Source organism: Poecilia latipinna, unplaced genomic scaffold (genome assembly GCF_001443285.1).
Source record: "Poecilia latipinna isolate Pla-1442-1.1 unplaced genomic scaffold, P_latipinna-1.0 Scaffold53, whole genome shotgun sequence".
NCBI classification, from domain to species: domain Eukaryota; kingdom Metazoa; phylum Chordata; class Actinopteri; order Cyprinodontiformes; family Poeciliidae; genus Poecilia; species Poecilia latipinna.
Window position 1 is genome coordinate 38,327 of NW_015112669.1, and position 23,434 is coordinate 61,760.

The 23,434-nt window shown below is 40.2% G+C and overlaps 1 protein-coding gene across 7 annotated transcripts; it reads left to right on the top strand.

The window, feature by feature from the left end:
- Positions 1–342: 342 nt before the first annotated feature.
- Positions 343–17,455, top strand: ccar1 (cell division cycle and apoptosis regulator 1). Of its 7 annotated transcripts, XR_001427362.1 has the most exons (28): positions 344–420; positions 2,036–2,194; positions 2,599–2,774; positions 2,879–3,001; positions 3,259–3,291; positions 3,467–3,663; positions 3,797–3,923; positions 4,465–4,584; positions 6,761–6,953; positions 7,104–7,242; positions 7,331–7,486; positions 7,599–7,824; positions 8,162–8,275; positions 8,576–8,742; positions 9,550–9,760; positions 10,943–11,026; positions 11,188–11,376; positions 11,888–12,079; positions 12,315–12,545; positions 12,632–12,767; positions 12,876–12,964; positions 13,049–13,189; positions 13,300–13,420; positions 13,502–13,684; positions 15,109–15,314; positions 15,408–15,527; positions 17,061–17,125; positions 17,384–17,455. XR_001427362.1 is itself a non-coding variant. In XM_015052043.1 (26 exons), exons 2-26 carry the CDS (start codon positions 2,083–2,085, stop codon positions 15,483–15,485), a joined length of 3,744 nt encoding a protein of 1,247 aa, XP_014907529.1. In that variant the 5' UTR covers positions 343–420; positions 2,033–2,082; the 3' UTR covers positions 15,486–15,556. The 7 variants fall into 7 exon arrangements, 6 of the variants coding, with proteins under 6 accessions (XP_014907529.1, XP_014907519.1, XP_014907567.1 ...); XM_015052043.1 differs by lacking the exons at positions 17,061–17,125; positions 17,384–17,455 and having other exon boundaries at positions 343–420; positions 2,033–2,194; positions 15,408–15,556; XM_015052033.1 differs by lacking the exons at positions 17,061–17,125; positions 17,384–17,455 and having other exon boundaries at positions 15,408–15,556.
- The last annotated feature ends 5,979 nt before the right edge of the window (positions 17,456–23,434 follow it).

Here is a 23,434-nt window from a genome sequence, read left to right on the forward strand (position 1 = left end):
ATAGGTATTTGTATCTATTATCTATTTGCCTGCTGCTATAAAGTCAAAGTCATCAAAGGTTAAGTTGACATTTGAAGGTGAACTGACCATTTTTCTCATGTTTTCAAAACTCAAAGTGCAACCTGACTTCAGGTAATTTTCCCACTTTCCATACTGTTTGTGGAAAATTTTCCTAAACATTGGAACAATTGTCATTTAATTGTAATTTTAAAACATATCTAATATGTTGGAGGTCATACACTGAGGAATTTAACTGAGTGAAATATAAATAGTACTGTAAAGAGGATTAAGAACAAACGAACTAAGATCATCCCAAATACAGTAAATAGGTAAACCAATTTATGCTGACTTTGCCACATGGGTCAGGGTAACCTTCCTGCGCATGCGCAATTTGCATTAACAATCGCCAGAGGTACATCGGTGAGTGTTATTATAGTATTTTATTTACCCAATATTTAATTTCGCTTTCTGATCATTTATTATAGTTATCATTAAAGCGGACAAGAGGGACACTGTTGTTTTACCTCGATTTTTCGCAGTTTTAAACCTTTGTCGTTTACTGCTAACTGCCAGGGCCTCGCGCTCGTTATCGAACTAGCACGAGGCTAATATGGCAACAAAGCTAACGGTCTGGAAATGCTAGCCGTCTGTTGTGCAGTTGCAGTCTCACTGTTAAATGTGCTTTAAGCTGAATAAGGTGCGTTTGAATAATGTAAGAACAGTCATGAGAACGTAGCGTGCAAAAAGATTTAATAACATGCCAATGACTGCAACAACTGCCGCTTCAGCTTTCGCCGGACAAATGTGAGAATTCGTGCTACTTTACTTGCTAACGTTGCTCAGCTGTCAGTCCGTGGCTAATGTTAGCTAGATTGACCGTCGAGTTCGCTGCTGTGTCAGCCTCTGTTGAAATCTTAGAAAATTATTTATAAAATGTATTAAGGGTTTTCATATTTTTAGGCCATATGTGTCTAAATTATGAAAAAATAGTGCAATAAATATTATTTTGTGATTTGCCACTCGGAACCCTATTTAATTTGCGAGCTTTTTAACAGCTGCTTTGTCTGCATTGTTGCAGTAAATTATCTATGGAATTATCTATAATTTAATCGAATTTCTTTAATGCGATTGAAGTACACTTGCAGGAGAATAAAACCGTTCCGTATAATAGTCTAAATGTTTGTTTTTGTTTGTTTTTAAAAAAAATGCTGAGCCTCTCCGTTTCCCTCTGTAGTGCACTGTAAGAAGCTGTTTTCTTGTAAACAGTCTCAGTAACTGCATATATCAGGGGGTGTCTTGTGGTTAAAACCCACACCGATTGCAGTGGTGTACTACCGTCTCCACTTCCTTATGTAAATAAACTGTATTTGGCTAAATTTAATTACTGACTCTGAGGTTAACGGACCTTTTTTTACTCCAATGGCACAACATAATATTTGCAGAATTATAGATAACTAAATTTAAAACGTTGCTCACCTATACCCACAGATTTCCTTCTTGGTTATTAAAAGATAACCAAGACAGCAAATCAAAACCCACCGAAGCTACATATTGTCTTTTTTCATACTCACTACTTCCTTTTACTACAGTTTAAATTGTGTATATATTGATGTTACTAATATTAGTAAACATTAGTAAACATTCTTAGTGTTGTGTAACTACACAACACTAAGAAAAGATAAGAAAATGAATGAACATGGCATATTCTTAAATATATACTTTAAAAGTATATATTTCTTAGCTTCAGAAAAATGAGCATAAAAATGGCATAATTTGCTTTCTTTGTAACAAAATTAAATTAACAGAACAAGTTAAACAGATTTAAAAAAAAAACCTGGATGATGGTTATTTTACTTTGCTACCTTCGTTTTAATTTTATCCTTGATTTACATCAGAAATAATGGTCATGTCACCACTCTGATCTCTTGATTGAGATGCAAATTATTTTATTTAGAAAGTAATTGTGCTTTATACCATGCCAACCATTTGCTTTGGTCTTCAGTTTGTCTCGTACTTGATTTATGTTTTTCAGCAGCAAACAGAGACCTGGTAAACAGAGTCAGCCCTAACCCTGAATGAGTCATGGCCCAGTTCGGGGGACAGAAGAATCCGCCGTGGGCAACTCAGTTTGCTGCCACAGCTGTGTCTCAGCCGGGTCACTCAGGACAGTCTCTTGACCTCAACAGCCTACACTGTAAGTAAGGCAAGCCGAAGCCTCCGAGCAGATAAACGCTTGCTCATAAGTTTGTCAGAAAATGACTGAGATGTTTCACTTTGGCACATTTTGTGTCCAATAAACGGTCGGAAATTTCTTTAACTTTTTCTATCTATTGATTATAAAACATGATTGCACCAATCTGAATTAAAATTGTATATGCTTTTACCAGCAATTGGAAAGCTGATAGTTGGGTGAAGGTTTATATATTAAAACATAAACGCAAGCACTATTGGTGAACTCTTAATCGTCAGTATTGATGTACTCTAAAGGATAACAGTTTGGGTGTTGGGTGTGAAGTGGTTCTCCTTTACAGTAACATTATATATAGCGGCATGTGTCTCCTCATTATTATTATATTTATTGTTGTTTAACTCTTGCAGCCCTAGGGGTGCAACAGCCGTCTCTCCTGGGAGCGTCTCCCTCCGTGTACTCTCAGCAGTCAGCCTTGGCTGCAGCTTCTCTCAGTAACCAGTCTGCAGCAAACTATCAGCTGTCTCAGCAAACTGCTGCTTTGCAGCAGCAAGCTGCAGCGGCCGCTGCAGCAGCTCTACAGCAGGTCAGTTACAGTAGTTGTCCAGATCTCAGGCAACGATCTGTTCATCTTGTCACTGTCTCATGTAACACTTTAACCACTGGCTATGATCCTGTCATTGTTTGTAGTCACAGATCAATTCAGCACTTCAGCAGTATCAGCAGCAGCAGCAGCAACAACAGCAGCAGCAGCAGCAACAACAGCAACCTCCCCAGCAACCACCTCAACAACTGTATAATGTACCTCATCAGGTGAAGAACAGTCTTTTGTGTCACTTTTTTGAATTTCTGGACTAAGCTTTGTCTGAAGAAGAAGGTATCCTACAGTTTCTTTTTAGATTTCTTGCAGCAGCGAATTATAACTTAGCTTTGTTTTATTCATTTTGTTATGCTAACATGTAAGATCATGTATAAATAAGAGTTGTCAAAATGCAATATAAAAGACAAGACGGCTTTGCTTTAAGTTAATAAAATGATCACATTTGTCATTCCTTCTGTTCATTTCACAGCTCCCTCAACCTCAGCAGGCGCTGATCTCTCAGGTAAATCCAGAGCTTACATACCACGCAAACTGCTTTAGCGTTTTTCTTTTAATGTTTTCTGTTGTTTTTAAAGACATAGGAACACATTTATTACTATTACATGTCATTTTCTGTCCTCGTAGCAAACAATGTCTATAGAGTTGAGAGTTTTTAATAATCTCCATCTAACCTTCAGCCCCCCGTCGCATTGCCCACCAGCCTGAGTTTGTCCAACCCTCAGCAGACGGCCCAGATTACTGTGTCGTATCCAACACCGCGTTCAAGCCACCAACAGCAGACGCAGCCTCAGAAGCAGCGAGTCTTCACTGGTGTTGTCAATAAGCTACATGACACGTTTGGCTTTGTAGATGAAGATGTCTTCTTTCAGCTAAGGTGGGGAAGTGTTATTGTCAGACGGTCTGCTGCCTTGTAGAAATGAAATACTAGATGTAGTTCTATCTATTTTAAGCTACTATGATGTTACACTTTGTGTGTAAATGTCCTTTTTTTTTAAAACCTTCCATAGTGCCGTGAAAGGAAAAACTCCCCAGGTCGGTGACAGGGTCCTAGTGGAAGCTGTGTACAACCCTAACATGCCCTTCAAGTGGAACGCCCAACGCATCCAGACTTTACCTCAGCTGGCAAATCAGTCGGTGAGAGCAGTCACAGCTTTATGAGCTCCATTAGTAATTTTCATTTCAAAATGCATTTAGGTCATTCCTGCTTTGCTCTTTTTTATTTGTCTAATTTTCACGGATAACAAATGATTAAACATATACAGAAAAGTTCAATTAATTTGTTAGGTTATTACCTTTTAATTACATTCTTATTGACTTTAAATCAGATGTTGTTGCACATTATTTAAAAAAAGGGGATATAAAAACAATTTATTTGCGACTGGTTGAGTCTCTTAAGTAGTGTTTGTCTGGCTATTTGCTTAAGTTTATTTGTCTTTATTGCTCTGAGTAGATCTTGTAAAGTTTGCTGACTGTCCTCTGCAGCATGCCTGGTGTGATGAAAATGCCAGCTTATTTATTTTATTTCTAAATATCCAGAACAGGATTTTCCAGGTTCATTTTAAACTTTGGAAGACCTTAACCTTGTCTTTTATACTGCCTCACTGTTTTTCTTTCTTTTTTTTTAAATCCTTTTATCTTTCTGACCTTTTACTGTTGTGTTCTCAATCCCTCCTAGCTTCAGCAGCAGCCTCAGCCTTTACCTCAAGCTTCCCCACAGCTCGGCAGCCTTTACAATGAGCCAGGAATGCAGCTCCGCTACACAGATATGCACTCTGCTGCGGACAACAGACAAAATGTAACCATCTAGTCCCGAAACACACACTCTTGCTCACCCATTTGATTTTTGCATCCGTTTCTTGACTTTTGTTTTACCTGCAGTGTTAATGGGTGATAACAATCTTAACAGTGTTTTTTTTTTTCCATTTTGTTTCTATATTTCTCCTACAGAAGCTGCTGGTTTACTGTCATTATGGAGTGGGGGCTAATGTTTCCTCAGATGTTAATGTAAATTGTAGTCATTGTACTGCAAATGTTGCTGATGAGGAATAATTTTTGCAGGAAAAAGGTGTAAAAACAAGTCAAAGGCATGACAGTTTATAAATTCAAAGATCTCCACCGACAATTCCTCACAGTTTGAGGGATTTCAATCTGTGAAGGAAATCCTCAAGTAACTGCAACCTTGATTATTTCTATTACGTTATTTTAACATAGGTTCTTATGGATTCCACCGAGGTTTTAATTGCACAGTGGGTTAGAGTAATCAGATTACATATGCTGTTTTCTGCTCATCCTTGCCACAGTTATGCGCTGATTCAAAATACATTTAGTTCACCATAAAGCTTTACAGACCTAAAAATGACTTATTAGACCAATCTGTGTCATGTGAACAGAAACTGTTATCAACTGCATGCATTAACAGACACAAACATCATTATTTATACTTTATAAGAAAGATTGTTGTTAAACTTGCATACAATATATTCTTGTTTTTGAAGCATATCTGTGATTACTTGTACCAGGGGTTCCCAAACCATTTCTATGCCGGGGCCCCCTAAACCACTTTAGCTTAGTTAGCTTGGCCTTGAGTCCTTAGGGGTTTTTTGCAGCAGTGTCCTCCACAGCAGGACTGCTGGACGCTCCCTCCGGTTGCTTTCTTGACAGAAACATTTCAATTTCATGCTTGCTATAAGCTACCTTAAGGAGCAAAGTAGATGACATATAACATTATTTTAAGTTATATTTTATAATAATACTTTAAAAATGATTAGAATTTCTATTAAAAACAGTTCTAATCAAATATATAGAAAGAAACTATAAAAATACTTGGTGTATTTATTGCACACTAGGAAAATACATCAAACTATACACTGCACTGGTTATTGGTAGGGCTGAGAATGTGGGATGACATGGCACTTGGCATTTTTCACTGACACATTGGTGACATTTTATTTGATAAGTCGAGACCAGTGTGCATGACATGCATCACTGCAAAGAACAAAGAAATAGCTGATGTTGCCTAACAATGTGGTATAAAACGATCATAGATTCACACCTTGTTGCTAAACACAATATTGCACAGTAGGAACTGTGTTAACACCTTACAGTTCTAACACATTAGAGGTTATGCTGAACTTTAGAGGTGTGATAACTGAGACTGAGGGTAAAAATAAATAATTACCCAAATGTTCCAGTTCTGCCACATTTCTCCTTGGGTTATATTTGGGGATGATGATTTTTTTTTCAACAGAACTTAATCACTTCTGGTTAAAATCTCTCCTAAAAGGACCATTGAAAAACATTTATGCCAAGCAATGTTTTTGTTATGGTTTTAGTAGTTGTGAACACATCTGTTTTTGTTTTAATTTTTTTTTTAGCCTGTTGTCTAAAACAGGGTAAAAATAAAACAGAATAAATATCCGTACGTTTTACACCTTGGAAAAAACAGCAGATTTTACTTTTCTTTTGCTAATATTAATGTGATACTTTTTTCACAACTGCTGTGGAAAAACAAAAATCACATTCCACACTTCAGCGTTGAACTTCCTTACACTGACATCTGCAGCATTCACTTTAAAAGATAAGCATTGCTCGTTCTGCTTGGAGGTAAACCATCAAATTACAAAATGCAAAAATATTAGTTTTCATAATTATGTTTAAAGTTTAGGTTAAAGAACAAGACAGAATGAAATCTAAAGCTCTTCTTCTGTTTTAGGAAATCCTGTATGAAAAACGAGATTTCTCCAGGTCTTTGTTTCAAGCAGCCCTGTCAGACTTTCTCCCAGCTTCTGTCTTCTGAACAATCACTGATCCAGAGTCTATCTGTTTTAGCCGTTGTTTTGTGCAGTCTTTGGCAAGTTCGAGGTTCATTCTGTTCGACCTTTTTTTTTTTTTTTTTTTTAAGACATTTCTTTCCCAGATTTAAAAATCTTTTCATGTGTTTTCTTTTTTGCTCCCCTCCCTGTTTGGTGTAGAGCCAGGCTCAGGCTTCTAACATGATCAAGTCGGCCCCAACCATGCTGCAGTCGCTTCCTCCCCCAACCACGTTCAGTGTTCAAGCCCAGGCCCCCCCACCGTCCCTCCTGCAAGCCCAGCTGTCTGCTGCCTCTCTGGCCCCTCTCCTTCAGAACCCCCCTCAGCCTCTGCTCCCTCAGCCTCCAACCAAAGGTAAAATCTCATGCTTTTGGTTTAAAAATTGATGCAGATTGCTTACTTTCATTTTCAGATCTGATTTTAATTTCAGTTCGTAAAAACATTAAACCCCATAAAGAAGCTTCCTCTTTTTGTGATGTGATGAGTGTTTACCTCTGTGTCCAGACGTATTTGCTGGCGGTTTGCTTCAGCCCCCTGTGAGAATAATGCCGCAGACGCTCCGACGAATCGAGCCTCCGACTCGTTTCACCACCCGAAACGATCGGGGTCCTGAACTCATCCTCCGGACTAAGGAAGAACGCAGGTGCGATGTTGTACAGTTTGACCGCAGCTGCTGCCTCTGTCTCCACCACACGATTTAATCACTGGAGTGTTTTCATGCAATTCTTCAGCAGAGACAGAGACCGTGAGCGGAGGCGATCTAGAGAACGCTCTCCCACCCGCAAACGATCTCGAGACCGCTCCCCGAGACGGGAGCGCTCCCCCAGACGTCCACGCAGGGTGCTCCCACGCTACACGGTCCAGTTTTCCAAGTTCAGCTTAGACGGGTGAATACGATCGCTGCTTGTTGCGTTGATGCGGGAGTAGATCGAGAATACTTACCAGCGTGTCAAGAATGTGATTGCTGATGTTTCCACTGCTCTTTATTTTCTTCTTCAGCTCCAGCTGCGACTTGATGGAGCTGAGGCGGCGCTATCAGAGTCTCTACATCCCCAGTGACTTCTTTAACGCTGTTTTCACCTGGGTGGACGCCTTCCCTCTTACAAGACCCTTCCAGTTCAGTAACGCCTGTAACTTCCACATCTTGCACAAAGAAGTAGATCCTCCAGTCAAAAACACATCTGTGCTGGACCCTCCTGACGTTAACCACACCTACAGCGCAAAGGTACAATATTTACTGATAAATATGTTGACTATGTGCTGCTTTTTTAAGCTTATAAAACAGTTAATGTAACAAATATTTTAAGGTTCCTTTCTGAAGACTTTTTGTTTTTATTGAGGGGAGGGGGGTTAAAACTGTGGAACAGTTTTAATGTTATGTTCTGTCAAGAAACATCAATAACACTCAAACTTATTCAGTCTATTAATACTAGCTAAACAAATCAATCTGAAGATGGAAGACAGGGAAGCTCTTAGCTGTCTGATTGGGGTTCAGCTAGATTAATATACAGCTGTGTATTTCTGAACAAAAGAACCCAAAGTGGTGTTTGTCTTTGTTTCAGGTGATGCTGCTTGCTAACCCCAGTTTAGAGGAGCTTTACCACAAGTCGTGTGCTCTGGCCGAGGATCCCCAGGAAGTCAGAGACTCCTTCCAACATCCTGCTAGGCTCATCAAGGTACGTCAGACCCTCTCTGTGTTTTCACCACGATGTATGGAACCCTATTCCATTGCTGAGCAGCTTGTGTGGAAAAATAACGACTGATGTTGGCTCTTTGAATTTAAAAATGATTTTCCTTTGTGGTCATGGATTCTTTGAGGTATGACTATTTCTTCTACCTGCTGGCCATTTTTTGATTCTTTTTATGTCTTTATCGTCTCCGGTTTCCACTCTTTTAAACTCTTTGGCATTTTTCTCTTCCGTATTTCAGCCTAACTGTGGTGCTTTCTTTTTCCTCCCTTTTCTCCTCTCCTTCAGTTTTTGGTGGGCATGCGAGGTAAAGACGAGGCCATGGCAATCGGAGGTCATTGGTCTCCCTCTCTGGACGGGGCGGACCCAGAGAAGGACCCGTCTGTCCTCATTAAGACAGCCATACGCTGTTGCAGGGCACTCACAGGCATAGACCTTAGCCTCTGCACTCAGTGGTAAGTACTTCTCTTCTCACAACTTTCACTTTTCCCCTATTTACAATATTTAAGCTTAAGTTAGTGTAACTCTTAAATTTGATATAAATGATGCATTTAATTTTTTTTATATAAAGCTTGTTCAATATTACTTCTCTCTTTTGCATTATTATTATTCTGTAGTTAATTTGCAGTTTATTATTATTATTATTTGTTGTTGTTCATTGTCCTTCTGGGACTTGTGTGTGTTGTCTTGGCTCTCTCTGTGACATTCTGCTCATACGTTTTGTTGTGGTAAAAACCCAAACGCATGGACTTGGTGGCTGGAAGCTGTAGCCTGGAGCAGAAGACCATTACTTTCTCTTTTTATTTCATCATTTATTTTCTATTCTCCCTGTTAAATATCTTATATATTTAACTGGCTTTCAGTGTCTCTTGATTCTGTCTCTCTTTGCACAACTCTAATGTAGTGCATTAAGTGTATCCTAGGTTTAATGCAGAACGCTCATCCAGTAATTGGCTGACACTGTAACGGGGTTGAGTTTTGGGGTATTTTTATTATTTATTTATTTTTGTTATTGTCTGTTGTTGTTGTTTTCAAAATGGCTGCCGTAACCTGTGACAACAGATGAAGAGCTGCAGACTGGGTCCATTTGTCTGTGCTGAGTGTTGTGTGGGAGCCGGGTCAATGCAATGATTTCTGTGATCATTCAGTGGCCGGATGGGTTGGGGAGTAGCTGTAGAAGGCTTGCCCTAGGAAGGCTCGCCTTTGATTCTGTGCCGTGACCAGAATGTTTCTTTCCAATGCACCCTCTTCCTTTGCGACAGGTATCGTTTTGCAGAGATTCGCTATCACCGGCCGGAGGAGACACACAAGGGGCGGACAGTCCCCGCTCATGTGGAGACAGTGGTTTTGTTTCTTCCGGATGTTTGGCATTGTCTTCCTACCCGCTCAGAGTGGGAAGTGCTGTCACGGCGACTCCGGGAGCAGCTGGCTGAGAAGCTGTCGGCCGAGCGAAAGGAGGCGGATGGAGAACAGGCACTGAACCGCTAATCCTTCTCTTCTCATTTCCGCTTCTCACAGGAAGGCACAGGAATTACAAAACAGAAAACACACACACATCGCAGATACACAGCAGACAAAAAAAAGCACAGCGCACCCTACAGACACACCAGTACGAACACAGGCATTTCAATGCTCCACCAAACCTCACCTAGACTTCTTCTGTTTACTCCTCCTCCACCTGTCCCCTTTTTCCTCCGCTCGAACTCCTCCATTCCTCCATCAGCACCTCCACCTTCCCTCACATCCAGCAGACACATACAGTGGAAGCAGTGAGACTAAGTTGTGTTGTGCAGGCCCCAGTCGCAAATGGTAAAACAGCTTCCAGTTCCCTAAGCACCTTGTGATTAGGTGCTGTTCTGATGCTGCGACTCATTTTAATCTTCTGTTAACTTGGACGGCCTAACTGGGCTTTTAAAAGTTTATTTATTCATTTGTTTAATCAATTTGAACCAGCGGTCAGTTCTCAACTCTGGAACTCTTCACTTCAAAACAGGCTGGAAACTGTGGAGCCACTTGCGTGCACATAATGTTTGTTGTAGAAATGTGTATATTTATAATTTTTTGTTTTTTTGTTCTTCACATCAATTTGAATACCTTCTGACAACGAAAAGAGAATCTCCCCAAAGTCTTGTTGCTTGTCTGTTCTTATTGTTGGATTCAACGCTCTCATTTGGACTGTACATAGAACTTGGTTTTTCCAGGGCCGTATTTTGGACAGAAGTCTCCTATATGATGTAGACATGTAAAACTCCTAAGTGGGACTTCCCCAGACGTAGAGCATGTTAGGGCGACCCTATCCTCAGTTCACCTGATGTACCCACACGCCTTTTGGTCACACCTCTCATTGATTTTTGACCTTTTTTGTGTTCCACAGATTGATTGATTGGCAGCTGGGGGAAATTTCTGTTGGTTTTTTATTTTTTATTTATTTTTTTATGAGAGCTAGAGAGCTTCCCTGTGTACGCTTCAGTAGCAGTGGACTTAAACACAGCCAAGCTCACTAGAACAAGGCAGTGAAAGACAGATGAGACCTTGCTTCTTGCACGGATCAACTTTGAAAGCTTACTAAATCCATGAAATATGCGCTGACTGTTGTCCTATCTCTCCTCCTCCCCCCCTCCCGCCTTCTCTCTATTTGAATAATTTTCCATCAAGGAGGAAGAGGAAAAAGATGACGAAGAGTCTAAGGATGTCAGTATTGCCACTCACTGGACTAAACTTGACCCGAAATCAATGAAGGTAGGGTTCAAAATAAGAAGGAAATTGATTCTAGAACAACGTTTCTCACATATATTTTTATAGTTGCATGTGAATAAAAAAAAGTGTTTTGCTTAATTTTTCATTATTTTAGGTTAAATGTGCAATAAAACGAAACATACTTATGTTTGCTCCTCTCGTAGGTCAATGACCTGCGTAGAGAACTTGACTGTCGCTCTCTGAGCTCAAAGGGATTGAAATCCCAGCTCATAGCGCGTCTCACCAAGCAACTGAAGGTGGAGGAGCAGGTGGAGGAGTCGAAAGAGCCCGAGAAACCAGAAGTTAAAGTAGCAGAGGAAGAGGAGCCGCCTCGCACCGAGGACGACAAAGAGGTACTGCCTCGACTGTTCATGAGGAAGTGGTCTAAAGAAGTTTTCAGTCGTCTGGTAGCAACTTATTAATGACATCAACACATGAAAGTGTCTAAATGTTAAGCATGAGGGCAAAGCTAGCAATTTAAAATGATAGGAAAATAGTTTTGCTTCTTCGTTTCCGCAGAAGTTGAGAAAAGAAAAAAAAAATGTTTTAGTGAAGATTTTAACGTTTTAACTTATCGGAATTTTTTTTCACAAAGCCTTTGGTCATTGATGATGTGAGTAATTATTATAAATGAACATGAAACATTTATGAATATGAAGTTGTATGAAAGTTTAATATGTACTATTTTATGTATTATTATTATTTTTCTGATCATGTAAAAATGATTGTGGTATAGCTGCTCTTTCTCCATTACTTGGCTTAAATTGTACCTAAGTTTTAAAGGGTGAATATTTCTATTGCATTTTCAGTCTTTTCCAGGAAAAAAACAACAAAAAAAACACTTTTGATGTCTTTCTTTGATAGGATGATGAAAAGAAGAAGCAGGAAGAGCTTGAGCGCCAGCGGAGAGAAAGGCGCTACATCCTTCCCGATGAGCCCACCATCCTGGTGTACCCCAACTGGGCTGCCAAAAACGGCAAATTTGACTGCAGCGTCATGTCCCTCAGTGTGCTGCTGGACTACAGACTGGAGGACAATAAGGAGCATTCGTTTGAAGTAAGACTCTTTTTGCCTTTTAATGACTCAAAAGAATATTTTGGAAAAGGAGAAACTCTGATACAAAGTTGAGATAAAAGAAAACACTACAGTAATTGTAGTGTAGTTACATTTGTTTTAATAAAAGGGTGGAACGAAGACCTCCCTCCCCGCTTTTAGCATCAAGACCTCTAAGTGTAGATCGATTGGACACATGTTTACTTCTGCAGAGGCTTATTGTCCCGTTTCCTCACAGGTTTCCCTGTTTGCTGAGCTGTTCAACGAGATGCTGCAGAGAGACTTTGGCTACCGCATCTACAAAGCGCTCGCTTCTCTTCCTGCGAAGGATGAGAAGAAGGAAAAAAAGGTCAAAAGGGACGCAGACAAGAAGGATGCTGAAAAACGGGAAATTAAAAAGGAAAAAGAAGAAGAGATTGAGGAGCCAGTGGCTAAAAGGAACAAAGATGATGAGGAGGAGAAAAGAAAGGTGGGGTTTGAAAAGCTTAAAGCTTTTCTTTATCTGTTAAATGTTTAATAAGTGGCCGTGAAATCACGAGTTACGTTTTGACCCAGTATGATGACAAAACCATCAAAAAGGAGGAGTCTCGGGACGAGGATGAAAATGAAGACGAGGGCAGCACAGCCAATGCTGAAGAGTACGACCCCTTGGAGGCTGAAGATGCGGAGGACGATGACGACGACGACGATGGTAACCTACAAAGCTTTTGTTTCTGTTCTGTTTAAATGTAAAACTACTTTATTTTAATTCAGGTGTTTATTAAATTTGACCCCATTTGTTTGTTTTTCCTTTTGTAAGACAAAGACGACGAAGACTCTAACGACAGGGACAGGAGAGACCGCAGAGACGACCGCAGGTCATCGAAGGACAGATCCTCTAAAGACAAGGTTGGGCCTTCCTCCTAGCAGCCGGATCATTTCGTTACTGATGTGGGGAAACATTGTTGTTGTTCTTGTTGTTTTGTGCACCAGGAAAAGAAGCAGATGGTGACCCAGAACAGGGATCTGCTCATGGCGTTTGTCTACTTTGACCAGAGCCACTGCGGCTACTTGCTGGAGAGAGACCTGGAGGACATCCTGTACACTCTGGGTCTGCATCTTTCTCGTGCACAGGTGAACAAAAGCACAATATTTTTCAACTTTCTGGGTCTGTTGCATTATGATGCTGCCTTTTTGAAGATTTTTGTTCTTGGTTTAAGTCTCATGTTGATTTCTGTTTTTAGATCAAGAAGCTTTTGAACAAACCTGTGGTCAGAGAGTCTTGTTACTACCGAAAACTTACAGACAGGGGAAAGGATGAAGCAGCGGCCTCCCTTAATGAAGCCCATATAGAAAACCTCACAGGTGAGTCGTGTGTCTAGTGTAATAAAACAACCAAGCAGAAGCGTTTACTCATGCAAACTGTTCGTCTTCTTTTCCTGCCAGGTAACAGAGCTTTGCTTCCCAGTCCGAAGGCTCATGCTTCATCAGAGGCGAGTGAGTCTGGTAATCTGATCGTGTACAATGGAGCCATGGTCGACGTCGGCAGCATGATGCAGAAACTGGAGAAGAGCGAAAAGGCTCGAGAGGAGATAGAGCAGAAGCTTATAACTCAGGATGCCAAAATGGGTAAACAGTGGATTGTGCCTTTTTGTAGTTTTGTAGGAACCAAGCTGCACAATACCAGATTCTCTTCAGGACAATGTTTGCATACAATTTAGAATTTATTACTGATACACTAGAGATACTAGAGATAACACTGTAATCTCTAATCTCAAATTACATTGTAATTTCTGACAATAAAATGTAACTTTACAGCTTTAAAAGCAGTGAAATGATCCATATAGTTTTATTACTGGCCACATTGGGTTTAATAATAAGCATCACAACAATACTGTGGACCAGTTTAAATTGTAACGCTAAGTAAAAATACTACATTATCACTACAAACTCTAACAGGGGTCAAATCAAATAGTGTATTTCTGTCAGCCTGTCTGACAAATTATGTTGACTGTTAATTAAAATACATAACGCAGAGCAAATATAAATCTGTTTACTTGAAATGGAAACTATACAAATAAAGCCTAATTTTGCAAAACTCCTACCACTATATGGCATAAAGGTCTTCCAGCATAATCTATGAGGTGAATTTGTGGAAATAGTCTAGAGGTGAGTTTGAGAGAAATTTGAAACACAAAAAAATGCAATGCAAGGCATGATCTAATTGCCTCTACTCCAAACTTCAGACAGCAGGAGGAAACTCAATAAAAGCAACTTGAAACTGCGGGAATGGTTGAGCATAAAGTTTTAGTGGTTCTCAAACTGCAGTGTTTTTATCTAATCTCCACATTACGATGTTTCAAATTAAAGAATGCTCAGTGTTTTTTTTTTTTTTTTGTAGCCGACGGTTTAAAGTTTTGGTGGTTCTAGCGTTTTGCGTGTGAGTGAGGCATCCCAACACTGTCAGGTCTTTGTTGGGAGTCTGTAGACTTTATGACCGTTTGTCGTAACCTTAGTCACTGTGTTTGCTGTAGCTAAGAAACCATCCCATTAAAGAGCCTAGAGGTGTTTGTTTTACCGCAGCTCTCTGATAAAGATCTCTCTGAATGGGAAAAGAAATGTAACAGCCTTTACTTTATTACTGACGTAGAATATTGAGCATACAATGAACATATACGCTGTAAAAAGTTATTTACTATGAAGAACAAACTTTGCTTTTTTTCCAAAGTTTTTTTTTTATTATAATTGACTAGTGGTTCCACTTTTTCCATTTATTAACTATTGCTATTGATTAATTTCATTCTTTAAGAAAGAAACTGAAAGAATGATCATATTTTGTATATATAATAAACCTAGTTCTTTCAATCTTCATTCCTGTGCAAAAGCAAAATTTGTTTCAACTTGTTTCTTTTCAGCTTAAAAACAGCAGAAGCTGACAAAATTATCCAAATTATCCTGCGTCTTTTCTATTTTACTAAATCTGTTTTAAATTAAGCCAAATTTATATCATTTCTTGCCCTCATCCTTAAATGTGATTTTTCTTTTATTCCCAGAGGAGGATGCAAAGCTTAAAGCTCAGCTAGAACTCGCCAACAAATCCCTAAGCAAGGAGTTGGAGGAAGTGACGAGCGCGCTCAGCCGAACCGAAGAGACTCTGAGAGCCGTGAAGGAGAAAAAAACCGTCTATTACGAGCTGATGAGCAACTCTGCTAATTCCTTGATGACCACGGTCAATGGGCTTTTGGATGTACTAAAGAAGGTGTGAAGTGGTCAACGTCACGCTCTACAGGCTCACGTTTTGTGTGTCGTCTACAATAAGCTCACACGCTCCGATTGTTGTCATTTCTTTCAGGATCAAGGAGGCGATTCTGGCGAGAAGGCTGCAAGCGATTCCATTCAGACGTCGCAGACAAACGGCGCTGACGAGTAACTTCGGATAGATGAAGCCAACCTGTAATGTTGATATCAAATTGTAAATATACCCTGAAAGTGTCACTTGAATCTGTTTTAATTGAGCCTTTTTGTCTCCCAGGTATGTGTATAATTTAACTGAGAAGTTTAGATCCCCTGCTTGAAGTTTGACCCCCTTTTTTGTTGACTTTTCCCGTTGAGTCATTTTAACCAGGACAAAGCGTTGAAACGCTTATTTTCAAACTGACTTAGGTTCAGTTGCTAACATTTCGTTTTGCTGTTGCTTTAGCTTTGTCATGGCCAATGAAGTGCCGTATTGTGGATTTAAATGCCAGTATGTGTGAGTGGTACATGAGGTTTTTTTTTTGTTTGTTTGTTTTTAACAAGCAATAATGATGCTATTTATGTGCTGGATAATTCATAGAGAACTATAATGAAAATAAACTGACTGGAGGGAGAAGGTGTGGAGGAGCTTTTTGTGGTTTTGGTTAAAATTTCTCTCGCTCTCCTCTGTTTGCCCCAATTATGTTTTTAACATTCAGTTGGTGGTTTCTTCTGTTTGACTAGTTTAACAAGTTTCTGATGTTTTTTTGTTTTTTTTTAAACACGTATGGCTATGCATGGCTCCTGCCTCTCTTGGACCTTTGTTCTGACTGTATCCACCCACTGACTGCTCCGCCAGGCACAGTGCATCCTGTCTTTACTGTGACAAGCATTTGCTGATTTTATTTTATTTTTTTCTGATGAAAGGAAACGCAACATGAACCCAAAGTTAATCTCAATGAATGTGTGTTCAGCTGAAGGAATGAGCCTGAACATTTTGAAATCCATCTCTGAACTGTGTGCTGGTTTCGGTTGTTTCTAAGAAAATAAAAAAACAAAAAGAGGCTTGATTACATTTAATGTCCTCCAAAGTAGGCAATTTTATTTTTCTATTGAAGATGTACTCTTTGGATGTCTTGTGCAAGAGTAAAGTGGTCCTTTTAACACTACGTTGTGTCTGTGTGTGTGTTGTTTAACAATAAAATATAGTCTATTTAAATTTATTTTTTTGGAGGGATGAAAACAATCATTCTAAAATAATTATCAAATAAAATTGGGGCAGGAGACATTGTATCCCCTCGCCAGAAGATGGCAGCAGAGTTTACAGCCTGTGAAAAAGCAAACGACTAAAAAGCCCAGGTTTTACAAGTTATTAAAAAAAAATCACTTGCCATTTCTGAATGGTTGCCCAAATGGAGACTTTAATTAATGTTTTGGGCATCAACTATTTCCTCTCTGGTCCTTTGACATTTTTAAAGAAACGACAGTTTATCCATTATTCACTCAATGCAGCACCGATATGCAAGTCACTCAAGGAAATGGAAAACTGAACTTGTGAAATTAATTTAAACTGGAGTCAGAAACTTTTATGATCTAGTCGTTTTTGCTCCAGCTCATTTTTTTTTCTTTTAAAGGAATCTAAATTTTATACTTCTATTTGAAGGATTTACAGTCTAAACCTTGAAAAGGGATTGTAAAATTAAAAACTGGACAAAGCCCCCCCCCCCCCTTCAAAACAGTGAATGTGTTTTCTTCATCTAAAACACTGCAGACTTTACTTCCTTCATGTAATGTCGGTGTTCAAGATTCAAGAGGACGCACAAAGATGGCCGCCAGGTGAGAAAAGAAAACGCCAGACACCGAAATCATAACAAAGGCCCGTCACACATTTTGCCAAAAACATCTTGATGACTTAACACAAATATTCTGTGGCATGAGGAGACAAAAGTGAAGCTGTGTGGCCCATTTCATCAAGCTCAAAACAAAAACACATCACTTACTAGTAAACACGGTGGAGATGGTGTGATGGTGTTTAACTATGCAGCAAAACAATGAAAAATAAGTAATCTCTTGTGTTTTTCTTCATTGTTTCAGCTGCAGAAAAGGAAGCAGATTTAATAAATTTGTCTTTGCAACAAGCAGTTGTGAAAGTACCTAAACATCCCAGCTAAGTTGCTTGTGTGTTGTGTGTAAACAGCAATAGATCACCGGGTTTCGCTGCCTTATGTTTTGAGCGATTCATCGGTCAGGTTTAGGTGGCTTTACGAACCTAAAACAGTGTGCCTGTGAAAATTGTCAGGTATTAAAACTGAACTGAAAATCTGTTTTTAAAAAGCGACAAATGCTCGAACAAAAGGGTTGATTATTATTTACGCTTTGTACACCCTGTGTTTCCTTTTCTGCTGGCGTTGTAAAGCACAGGAACCTGTAGGTGCAAGGCAACGCCGAGCAATGACTGTTTATCCAGGTCTGCTGTGCCTTTGTAATAACAGAAGCCGTTTTGTGGTAATGGCTGAAATCTTTCTGCACATCCCTGAGCAGTCAACACATACTGTAGATGACCCGACGCGTATGCCTCAGAGGTTTGAGGCATATGAACTCGTTGAATGACTCGCATCCATTAAACAGGTGGTTTCCTCTGTTTAGACCAGAAATGAGACCCGAGTCTTTGTTCCTCTGTTTCTGTCTGCAAAGCTGTTATACAGATGTGAGAAAGTCTTGTGTTTGTGGTGCGTTTCTTGGTCAAAACCACATGATTCTGGTCTGCACTGGCAGAGAATATCTGGTCTTTGCCGCAGCAAAACAACCCCCTTCCCGCTCCACCCAAAACAACATATTTTCTATTTTATTGACAATAAAATTATATGTGCTAGTTATTTGTGCTCTTAGAAACAATTCAGCTGACAAAAAAAAAAAAAAAAAAAAAATTCATAATCAGCTCCAGGCTGCACAGTAAAGTGGGTGCTAGCACTTTTGCTTTTGAGCAAGGAAATCCCTGGTTTAAATCTTGGGCTGGGGTCTTTCTGCATGGACTCTGCATGTTCTCCCATTGTCCGAAAACATGCTTGTCAACTGGTCTCTCTTAAGTCTCTCTCATGAGTGAGTGTGTGTCCACGGGTCAGTCTTGTATCTATCCGCATTGCCCTACGAGGCCTGTCCATCACAGAGGAGCACAGAGCAGAGTGTTTCCTGCCTCTCGCCTGTTGATAGATAATCTTGCGTAGATAGGGAGGTATGGACCGTGGGTGTCTTCTCAAAAACAAATATACATAAAAATGTCCTCTTTTCTGCGACTTTTCAGTAGCAACAGATGCCCTTCGTAGAGCGCTAAATCCTGTCTTGTTGTCAGCAAGCAGCTACTTGCTTGTAGGCTTCACTGTTTGGTGTCGGATCACTGTTCGGTGCCACAACTTGGCCGCCTAGGACAAAAACTCTGCTCAAACTTCTTCACGAAACGCGTATCGTGACACAAAGTGTTTTCTCTGTCGTCTGACTTTTGGCCCCACATGAGAGGTTTTTAAGAGGTCAAATCATTTATCAGTAACATTGCCCGTGAGAGACATTTTGTGTGTGTGTGTGTGTGTGTGTGTGTGTGTGCGTGTGTGTGAGTAGATCCGTTTCAGATGAGGAATATCATTAATGTTGCATGTTGTCAGAAGAGGAGCAGGGAGGTTCCTGCCCGTCCGTCGGCCTCTGGCAGATCGCTTACCTTTGAAGCTTTTCTTTCCTCTGATGGGAGTTGTTGTTTATGGAAAGCCGAGTTTGTTCTCTAAGCCTTTTTGGTCACAAGGAGAAGCACACAGCTCCACCCTTTCCTCTGTAAAACAGCCCTTACATTAAAAGGCCATCGATAATTATAGCGAGCGATTTATTACGCCGTCGTATTAAAAGTAGAAAAACGGTTGAATTGCAATTTATTTGATTTGTTTTCACGGAAACTGGTTAAACTGAGATCCGGTTTTGAAATCAATGTAGTCTTTCTTCCAGAAGAATCTGTTAAAGTTGTCTTACACATGAAAATCTGAAAAGTACGGTGTGCCTTTGTCTTCCTCTACTCTGAAACTGCAGAATCTGTGAATCTGTCCAACCAGTTGTCTTCAGAAGTCACCTAATGAGTAAACAGTGTCCAGTAACCCAAGAAAAACCTTACGTACACATGAAAAGGAGCCAAGCGTTCCATGTTACTAGAGGAAGTTGCAGGACACCAAAAACTCAAGACCTGGATTTTAATAATAAAGTATTAACTCAAATGTCCTGAATAAAAACATTCTTTTCATATTTTGACTTACAGAAAAGAAAACAATTGAAAACTGGGCATAGTTTTCCTTCCATTTCACGAATGTGGAAAGCGTTGCGTTGGTCTATTTCATAAATTAGATAAAACCCGCTGGAGTTTATGGTTGTAAGTTCAATGAATATCTGTTTTATTTTTATTTGCAGCATTCCTGATAATCTTTTCTTCATAGGGACACATGTAACTTCACAAAAGAGAAACTGCACTTCCTATTGCTTCTCAACATTCTCTGAAATAATAATTTTTTCGAGGCACCGAATATTACATCTGTTCCTCTGACAACGTTGCAACACCTACCAGGGAGAAAAACATTTCCTGTGGCTTTTCCGTGTCACTTCCTGGAGAACAATAACTGTCTGCCACTGTGAACGCTCGACAAACAGGCCTCATTTGTCTCGGACGTGAACCACGCCGCGCTCCCCTCACACACACTCCCACAGCAGCTGTGTGTGATTGTTTGCTGAGTGGTCGTTCACAGGCATGCACGTGTGTGCATGTGTGAAATAAGACCCCGGCAGAGAGGACCGGCCAGGTAACCCCATGGCCAGGGAGAGACAGAAGGCTTTTGTGGCCACTTCCCCACCCCTGCCCTCTTTGACCCCTGCTGGTATCAATTGGGCCACAGGTCTGTTGACAATCAGGCCGTTTCATCGGAGGACCAAAGCTTCCTGGGATTGGGTGGGGGGTCCGGCAGTTCTGGCTCAGTAACTGATTACTGCTGGTGAAAATGAGACCTGTGGTTGTCAGAGTATGCAGCTGCGGAGCATGTGCAGACGCATTATGAGCAGAACCTGACCTAATCACAGTGTTTTACGAAAGCATTCGCAAACCTTGGACTCTTTCGCATTTTGTCCAGTGGATGGAGATTTTCTCGTTGCAACACAATCCTGAAAAGTGTGGCGTACATTTGGGTTTCTGCTCATTTTTGGAAAAATAGCTTAAACTCAGTCAGATTGCCACAATTTTTTGAATTTGATTCAAGTCTGGGAGATGATGGACCTTTCTTACATGTGAATATACTTAAACTGTCTCATTGTAGGTCTGACTGCATGACTAAGACTATCGTCTTGGTTTAGGGTGAACCTAAAACCTGATCTCAGGTCTTTTGCAGCCTCCAGCTCATTCTGGGGGATTCCACTGTAATCTGAGGCAGATTACTGTAATCTGAGGCAAGAAGGGACGTTTAGGGGCTTCCGCTGACTCTGGGTCAGCCTGGAGGTCTCGTCATAGGGGGCCACGCCTAAAAATACCTCCAAACAGAGAGACCCTTTTTTTTTTTTTTTTTGGGGGGATCAAAGTCTTTGGATCAAAGTTTTTTGGAGCTTTTTATCATTTTTACATAAACCACAAAAAACACTGACGAAGACTCACACAACAGAAATCCCTCAATTGTGCTCCGTTTCAGATATTTATTCAATAAAAATCACATCCCCCTTGATTAAAATATGTATGAAGTATGACGCAATCCACATTCCTTAGAAGAAACTCTTAAATATTTGTTAATTTAAAAAAATATATGTAATTTATACATTTTATTATTATCCAATAAATTAAAATAGTATTGACATGTCAATTATTTCAGGAACTTTATCTTCAAGTGAACCACATTATAGGAATTAAATTGACGTTTGAAAGCCTTTATTTCCGCTAATGATGATGATTTCTTGCTTACAGCTCATAAAAAAAAACAAAACATAACACATAATGTTAGAATATTGCTTCAGATAAATAAAAGACATTTTCAATACAGAAATACAGGCCTAATAAATCTAATATCTGTTTTTAGAGGTTGTTTGTTTCAAATGATACTTTTAGTCTGACAAACACAACTCATTTATTTAATATATTTATTTATTTATTTATTTACTTGATAGGGACAAGTGTGGCAATTATTAATAAACATGGCTAATTTACATTGCTTGTCTCTAGAAGTTCCTTTAATTAAACAATTATTAAAATCTGAAAGTATATTCTAATTTATTCAATATGTCCATGTATTCAGTGTTGTTAGGCTGCGGTGTACAGCGAGTATTTCATGCAGTGCCTACACTATACACAAACACACTATGCTCTACTTTTAGCTGCCACGCTGTCACAAACTCTGGAGGATATCAAAATCGTTCGCTGCTCACCCAACGTAAACCCCCTGGGATTGCGCGGTAAAAGCTGTTTGTTCGCTCTGCGTTGTTCCTGAACGGTTCCGCCTCTGTCGTCGGCCGTACTGTAAAATGTTGGCCAAAATAAAACCTGAGGTTACAGTTTCTAGAGTCAAATCGTCCCAGTTTGACTGGAGCGGAGGTCCAAAACGTTGCTTAACCTTTAAAAACCGCCCCGTGTTGTCTGCATTGTGAAGCAAAGAATTGAATTTCCTCCGCGATAAATGTAGGTCATTCAGATGACAAATGACCCAGCTTCCCCGCTTCACATCCTCTGAGATAAACCAACCTTTTCTCACCCTTTCCTGCTCCCTGAGTTTACTCAGGAATCTCTGTGACCAAAGTCAAACAAACAAGTCAACCGCCCCTCTTACGTGCTGTTTGATTTTCTAGGTAATTGATACATAATAGGCTCCATTGAAGCCACACTGCTTGTGTTCCTCAGCTTACCTGCACGGGCCCCTGAAGGAGTGGAGCAGAGGAGAGGGGGGCCCCTGTTCGGCTGGAGCTGAAGGAGCTCGGCTTGCTCGAGAGAGAGAGAGAGAGAGAGAGAGAGAGAGAGCAGCCGGGCAAGAGTAGAGGAGCTGTTGAGGAAACGATCCGGCTCTGAAAAAGCTTTTCACTGGGAATACTGGGTTACACTGTGAGAACGCTCCACGTCTGGACTTCTTCTTCTTCTTCTTTTTTTTTTTTTCCCAATGTGTCTCTGGGGAGCTTATGAACGCTTCACCTGTGCGGATGACCACTTGTTCACTCACAAGTGTTGCTACCTGTGATGGGACATGATGGGCAGGTGGAACCACACTGCAACTTTAAACCATAAAACCCGATTCCCCCGTTTCAAAGTCACACAAAGCCAAGCATTCACCTGAGCTTCACATCTACATTTACAGTCGGTGGAAAAGCAGACACTCCTTAAACACTGCTGTATGCCTGCCCTGAAGGGAAGCTTGTCACTCCGTGGCATAATTACACACTGGAAGGATTGTTGATACCCGCCTGCAAGCTGCAAAAACAAACATTTCCATTGTAAAACGGCTCAGAAGAGCGCAGCCAGGTGAAAACTAACAAGAGCAAAGGCAACTTTCGGACAACAGAGTGTGTGCGGTAAAGCCAAGGAACATTAACAGTGAAAGCTGCAGGTGTTCAGAGACGTACGACTGAAAACTCAAACCAAACAAATCAAGCCATAAATGTCGTTTTAGCTCTTTTTGCCTGAATAAACAGTTTTCTCTGCTGAGTCCGAAGATGAGTCGGCTTCTGGCATCAGACTCCCTGACAGATGTCTGCATGCAGACACCGACATCTACTGCATGTCAGATACCAGCTGAATTAATATCGGCATGACAAACAGGGTCATGTGCAAAAGATTTGGCTTTAACAAACGTGAATATCAGAATTTCTTTGTTGATTTATTATCAGGATTTTCTTTTCCAACTATCCCCCCACAATCGTTAAAGAACCCTTACTTTTTCTGCTGTCTTTATATCTCAAAGTCTCACTAGAAATAGACCAAACGTTCTTTTGATCCTGGGCTTAAATGTCATGTTTTGTGGTTGTGGAAGAGCCAAAAATGATGGAGTTTAATGAACCAACTGAAACAAACAGGCCGACAGGAAATGCAGAACATTGAGAGGACGAGTCGGAGAATGAAAGAACTCAAGCTGGAGGTAGAAATTCCGAGGAGAGTGGGAA

Excerpts from the sequence above, each read along its gene's own strand:
- ccar1 (XM_015052043.1), top strand. The coding sequence starts at position 2,083 with ATGGCCCAGTTCGGGGGACAGAAGAATCCGCCGTGGGCAACTCAGTTT. Across the intron at positions 3,924-4,464 it reads CTCAGCTGGCAAATCAGTCG|CTTCAGCAGCAGCCTCAGCC; the intron begins GTGAGAGCAGTC and ends AATCCCTCCTAG. Across the intron at positions 12,546-12,631 it reads ATGAGGAGGAGAAAAGAAAG|TATGATGACAAAACCATCAA; the intron begins GTGGGGTTTGAA and ends GTTTTGACCCAG.